General features: G+C 38.1%; 1 protein-coding gene across 1 annotated transcript; it reads left to right on the top strand.

The window, feature by feature from the left end:
* The first annotated feature begins 4,264 nt into the window (after positions 1–4,264).
* On the top strand, positions 4,265–6,261 carry LOC108699504 (nicotinamide N-methyltransferase). The gene is made up of 2 exons (XM_041572298.1): positions 4,265–4,875; positions 5,758–6,261. Exons 1-2 carry the CDS (start codon positions 4,718–4,720, stop codon positions 6,146–6,148), a joined length of 549 nt encoding a protein of 182 aa, XP_041428232.1. The 5' UTR covers positions 4,265–4,717; the 3' UTR covers positions 6,149–6,261.
* The last annotated feature ends 1,006 nt before the right edge of the window (positions 6,262–7,267 follow it).

Raw genomic sequence — 7,267 nt, 5'->3', positions numbered from 1 at the left:
ACACCGGATTCCACATGGATTCCCTGTGTATTTCTGTGTACCCATCAACGTTACAATATGTTTCCCCCACACAGAATATAAGACGTATATACATTTTAGCAGCTAGCGTACTATACATGATTAATATACATCATTACTGAGTACATCTTATTAGTTAGCACCCTATATATATGGTGAAAATCAAACATTAAACAGTGTCACATTCCTTGAATTGCTAAAAGCTCTAAACACCATCTTTAAGGTGTTGCTCTATTCTCTCTATTTTATACTTTGTGAATCAGTCATTTTCCTTACAGGATCTCTCTAGGATTATTAATAATCTACCTAATCCAATGAACGTTGGTTTAATATTTCATATACTATAGTTCTGAACAATAAAATGAAATATAGAAGTCAAAATACTACTTCTACAATTTCTCTAAATTGGAAGCTAGTAGCAACTATAGCGATAAAAGGATGTTGGGCACGACAGGCCCATATCTGTACTCAATCCAGGGACTCCAAGTTGTTAAAAATTTCTGGTGGATGTTGAGTAAAATGCTAGTCATTTTTTTTTGGGACATAAGAATTATAATAATAGTATTGGGAACTGAGCATTGTTGAGTTCTTCCGTTTTTTACTTCCTAAAAGGCTATTACCGGGTCCCTGAGCAGAGAAACTCCCAAAACAGAGTAGACAATGTTAAAAATTCTAATCCAAAATCTCCGAGCATTGGGGCATCTCCACCACATATGGAACATTGTGCCTATTTCACCGCAGCCCCTGAAGCAGCTAGGGTTGGCTAAGGGAGTAAATTTAGCGATGCGTGCTGGTACTAAGTGCCATCGAAAGAGTACTTTTAAGTTTGTCTCCTGTAAGAAACGTTATTCGATGACCTTTTAGCAGTATTCCACGCTCGATCCCAATCCTCGGGAACTAGTTCCTTAGAGAGATCTTTATGCCGAGCTAGAATGTAAGGTAACTTCTGGGGCAGCGGAAGATCAAAGAACTTATTGTATAGGCACAATACTGATTTACGTAATCTAGGAGAGTAGATGCACCAGCTTTCAAAAAATGTTTCTGGGTTATCTTTGCTCTTTTCGTGTAGCCATTGTGAATGTGCAAATTGAAGTATTTGTTGTAGCCTAAATCTTTCGCCTTGTGGGATGGAGTACTTATCTATAAGCTGTTGTAGGGGGAACGGTCCCGAGGATGAGCATAGCTGGCCCACTGCCCAAATATTTTGTTCAGACCACCACTTAAATTGTTAAGCTTGTAGACCTGGAATACTCTGTGGATTCCATAGTATAGGTGCTGCTGGACTGTGGGGGGAACCCATATTTAGTTTCTTGTTAAAGATATCCCAAAGTTTCAAGGTATGTTGAAGGCACCTGCTGACCTTTTTGGGTCTTTTCCCTAAAGGGCACCAGATTAGTGCAGTAGGAGAATATGAAGGTAGCTTCCAAAGAAACCCAATGAGGTCTATCTTCTAAGGTGTGCAAGGTTAAAACCTGTGCCAGTTGGACGGCTTTATAATAGAATGAGAGTTTTGGGAGACACAGCCCACCCTTATTTTTAGGCTGACATAGAGTGAGTTTATTCACTCATGGGGGCAAATTCACTAAGATGCGAAGTTGCGCCAGGCGCAACTTCGCCGAGCTTCACCGCACTTCGCCGCACTTCACCAGGCGTAGTTTCGCCAGCGCTCCGCAAATTCACTAAAATCCGAAGTTGCGCTCAGGGGTAGCGTAAGGTTGCGAAGTTGCGCTAGCGTTGATTCGCTATATAAAGCGAAGTTACGCTAGGGAAGGCTAATTTGCATACGGCGCGAAATTCAAATTTCAATGGAGGAACACGTATCTGCACTACAAATGCCTAGAAAACCTTCAAATCAGCAAATAAAAATTTTATTTTGCAATACACATGTGCCCACTGTCTAGGTAAGTTGCCATGAGTCAGGAAATGTAGGGGGGAGGAAGGGGAGCCCCAAAAAATGTTCGATCTTTTTCAGCCTATCAGCCATCATGTAGAAAACACGCCAGCGTTTTTTGGGACTTAGAAAAAAAATTGATTTTTTTTTTTAAACAATCCCTATCTACTCTATTGCGCTTCGCCAGGTCTGTGGTGGCGAAGGAAGTCTAGCGTAAAAGGTAGCGTTCAGTACACTGCGCAAGTTAGTGAATTTGCGTAGTTTCGTCGCTAGCGAAAATTCGCCTGGCGTAAGGTTGCGAAGTAACACTAGCGAAACTATGCCAGCGTTCGTTAGTGAATTTGCGCAGTAGCGAAAATGCCAAACGCTAGCGAATTAACGCTAGCGTTCGGCGCTTCGCGGCATAGTGAATTTGCCCCATGGTGTTTTTCCTGCCCAGACGAATCTTAAAATTGTTGATTCAAATTTTTCTAAATGACCAGCAAGGATTGGGACAGGTAGCGTTCTAAATAAATACAACAGCTTTGGTAAAAGTGTCATTTTAACTGAGTTTATATGGACTATCCAAGATATATGGTGGGAACTCCACATTTTTATGTAGATGCTGGATGAACAGAAATATTTTGTGCTGTACCAAGTCATTAGAATAATCTTGACAAACAGTCTACATATCCTGTAGGTATTTACAATTACCCTCATATTTATATTTACATAAGCAGAAATATATTGAGAAAAAACAGTATGAACAAATATATATTGTATGCTTGTATTAGTTTGTTTTATGTGAATAAGGGCAGTTATGTTCAATAAAAAAGTTAAAATATTACATTTTTGTATGGAGAAATCTAGAACAAAATTACATTTTCCATCCTTTTCCATTCAGCATGTTGCCACTGACTTAAAGAAATACATTTAACAATATATATATATTTTTTTTAATATAACAAAGCAATACAGAACTCTTGAATAAAAGCAAAATAAATGTCAAGTGAAATGTTCTAAAGTAAATTTACACTCTTTTGCATGAAGACCAATGTTTGCTGTTTTTAGTCAAAACAAAATAGCCGTCCCGCTAATAGTATCTAGGGAACCAAACCTAGGAATCACAGCTTCAGTAAAGCGTTGCCTGCACCCAAAAGAAACAATAAGTTACTGAAAAGGAAACTTTCTAATTATATACAGTTCACATCCTTTGTGAGGCACATATGCATTATTTTTTTGGCTTCATAGGACCTACAGTTCTGGAATTTGTCTAACAGATTATTCAAATATATTAAATTAATGTTGTTTGCATGCAAGTTACAAGATTATCCCAGTATTAAAATAGGAATTAATGTCTTAATTATAATTAATATTATTGAAGTATTATAATCTGAGATTACTAGACACAACACACCCAAAATAAGAGCAATTTAAAAACGAATAAAGGGTGAGAATAAATTGATACAAGTTATTTAATTGATTAACTTCTGTTAAACTCTGTACTTAGACCTAGAGGCATATTTATCAAAGGTTGAATTCGAATTCATGTGAGTTTTTAAAATTCCCATGAACTCCAAATTTGACCAATCAAAATTTATTTAAAAAATCGAATTTGTTAAACTCGGGTGAATAGGATCGACCCGAAAACTCAAATTGAATTCTAATTCGATTCGAGTTTTAAAAACTCAATTTGAGTTTTTTCTTCCTGAAATGTCAGGAAGGCTTCAAACAACTCCAAATCGATCCCAGGTTGTCTCCCATTGATTCAAACAGCAAATCGGCAGGTTTTAGGTGACAAATTGTCAAATTTGAGTTCTTAATGGGTCAGAGTATGATAATTCTCGAAAATCAAGGATATGCACCCAAATATTAATTTTAAAATGTAGATGTCGGCTTTGATTTGTAATTTTTGTTTGTAGTTTACTTAAAAAACAGGAAATTCTTGCCAGGTATTTGGTGGCAAGATTTTACATTTTTCATAAAACTCGGATCACAGGGAAAACAATGGCACACAAAGAAAAAGAAAAACAACTGATGCATTTAAATTCAATAGGTTATACCAATCTGGACACTTAAAAACAATACCTATGCCCTTTTGTTGGCTTAATATAAACCAAGAATGAATTTGGTTTTAATTTTGATTTCTTTTAAATCCAAACTACTACAGACTATGACTGGAATATTAAAATTTCTCTAAATTTCTGGGATGTTTTCTTATAAAGTTCTAATTCAAAACAATTGAATTTAAAATTTGACTTATAAATTAGTTCATTAATATTCTCTATGTTGAATTTAATGATAATGACACAATTGATCTCTATAGATAAATTAATGAAAATATTCCCTCTTTTCTGTAGGAACACCACCGTCTTGACATTGTTACTGAATCGTTGAATTTTGCTGAATTTCAAACTTCAGTTTTGAACAAAAATGACTTCCTGCTTTCAGTGGCTTCTACTCAATATAAGCATAACCATGATAAAGAGTATGATCCTTGCATTTTATTTGAAACATACTTGGGGACCGATATGGATGCTTCCAAGAACCAGTTGATAGAATATCCTATTAAAGTTCTTCGGGATATATTGTCTTCAGGTATGACACAGACACATACTCTCCTGGATACAATAGTCTCAAAAGTCCCAAATTTAAATATTATTATTTGAATTTTGTGAGTTCTTGTCGCTTGACTTTTTTTGCTGGCTTTAGCTGTGTACAATCTGCAAATATAATCTTATAGTTGTGCTATTGCTTTTTTATTTATCTGATGCAGGTTTAGTGAAAGGGGAAACTCTGATTGAAACTCTGATTGCTACTTCATCGTTTATGCATATGTTGGTGGCTGCTGATTACTTTGACAACATCATCATGTTACACTCCTGTGAATCATGTGAACAAGAGGCACAGAAATGGTTAAACAAGGAACAAGAAGCCATAGACCACTCTCACCTTACAACCTGTGTCTGTGGTCTTAAAGGGGAATGGTGAGTAAAAGAAATAGCTCAAAAGAAAATAAACAAATCGAGAAAATGTGTAAAAACCATGAAAACCTCTACTACAAAGGGGCCTGTGCTCATTCTATTGGATCATATTTTATCCATTCAGACTTTTAGAGAGTTTTTGAATTTTGTTCCCTAGTAAATGTCGACAAAAACTTTAGAATTTTCAAGGTTTTTGTATTTTTTTTAGCTCATTGTCCTGTATTTTTTTTTTTTTTTGGATCTTTTAATAATTTACAAGGCCTTAAGGATTTTAGAGAAGTTTTGGAAAAACCCTAAAACTACCACTATTCTAATGTCGATAAATGGGCCTCCCCATTGTAAATCATTCAATATATTTTCCAAACGAGAATTTGTATTTAAAAAAATTGCTTAGATAGCTCTACTAGAGATAAGCAATTTTCACATGATACAGGTTTGCAGCGAATATCATGTGGCTTAAGTTTTCATGAACCTGTTTGCTATGTGTTTTATTTTGTCAGACAAAACATTATTTTGTGAAGGGAAAAAAAGTGAAAAAAACACCCACAGACTCCAATTAATTTGGCACTAGAATAAACATGTGAAAAAGCTGATAGACTCCAATGCATTTAAACTGAGAATAAACACAAGGAAAAACACCTATTGACTTGGAATAGGGAAACATTTTACTGTGAAATGTCACTATTTTGTGAATTATTTAATGGTTAAGTGACTATTAAAAATGAAATCTACATAATATATTTTTGTTTAATATGTTTGCATTAATGTACAGAGTGCCTATACTGCTTGTGGTGGACATCTCCTAATCTTTCCAGTTCAACTAATGTTTCCCTGACTTAAATTGAATGGAAAACATGATTAATTATCTTAAGTCTTGTTTTCTAGCACAACATGTGAGGATCATGAAGAAAAAACCACAACAGCCAACAAACAGGTGGTACGATGGAACATTACCAAAGAGAACCCACTTGATGATGTTGTGTTGCCCCAAGCAGACTATGTGCTCAGTTTTGCATATTTGGATCTTGTTAGTAAAGATCATGAGATGTATCTAAAACTTCTAAAACAAATCTCCTCCCTTGTGAAGATAGGAGGTCACCTGATAATGCTTGGAGCCCTTAATGAAACGTACTACATGTTAGGCCAACACAAGTTTTCTACCCTGGCTTATGATGAACAGTTTGTACGAAAGGCTCTGGCAAAGAACGGGTTTATTATAGAGAGATTTGGGAAAGAGAAAAGCAGATATAATTCTGGTTTGTGTGATTATGAATAGTTGACATATTCGGTATCCCAAAAGTTAAAGAGAGGCCTAAATTCCTGAATCTCCAAAGATGAAGCTGTGTTCATTTTATTGATTACATTGTTGTTCTTTAACCCTTTAAGTGCCACCCCACGTAGAATCTACGTTCTGTGGGAATGACACTTGAAATGCCACAGAACGTAGATTCTACGTTCTGCAGCATTTCAGGGTTAGGGAACGGAGGAGCGGCTTTTCAAGCCGCTTGCTCCGTTCCTTTTCGTTCCCCAGTCCCCAGGCAACGAGCAGGGGCTGGGAACGAGTGGCCCCTGAGGCGCGATCGCCCAGGGGCCCCAAGGCAGCAGCAGGCACGTGCAATATATGTGCCCTGCTGCTGCCTGCACTTTCAGAACGGAGGAGCGACTTGTAAAGTCACTCGCTCCGTTCTAAGTGCTATCCACCGGTTCCCCAGCCCCTAGGCAACGAGCCTAGGTGAAGAACAAGGGGCCCCTGGGTCGCGATCGCCCAGGGGCCCCTAGGCAGCAGCAGGCACGTGAAATCTACGTGCTCTGCTGCTGCCTGCACTCTGTGAACAGAGGAGCGGCTTGTAAAGCTGCTCGCTCTGTTCAGACTCATTCCCCAGCCCCCAGGCAACAAGCCTAGGCAGGGAATGAGTGGCCCCTGAGGCTCTATAGCCCAGGGGCCCCAAAGGCAGCAGCAGCACGTGGAATGGACGTGCTATGCTGCTGCCTACACTTCCTGGCCGCTAAGCTCCGCCCCTTTTACCGGATCATCAGAAGAGGACGGTGCCAGCTCTGCCTGCAGCTCTCCTGGACGATCTGTACCCTACTACTCCCAGGTTAGTGCCCATCCACACACACAAACACACACTTATTTTCCCATTACACACTTACATTCACACTTACACACAATCACATACATTTTTGGGGGATCAGGGGGGTCACACACATTCACAGCACCCCCACACGCTTGCACACGCACACAACATGCAATTGGTCAGTTGTACACACACATACACACTTACACTATGTTGTGTCTTTGTTTTTTTGTTTTTATCGCATCGTCTGTTTTTTTTTGCCTGAAAAAACAGTTTTATTGCCATTGCGAATAGCGTATTCGCTAATTGCACTGCGC

The sequence above is a fragment of the Xenopus laevis genome, chromosome 8L (genome assembly GCF_017654675.1).
Source record: "Xenopus laevis strain J_2021 chromosome 8L, Xenopus_laevis_v10.1, whole genome shotgun sequence".
Classification (NCBI taxonomy): Eukaryota; Metazoa; Chordata; class Amphibia; order Anura; family Pipidae; genus Xenopus; species Xenopus laevis.
The sequence above is the reverse complement of the archived record's forward strand: the minus strand, read 5'-3'. Positions and strand labels throughout refer to the sequence as shown.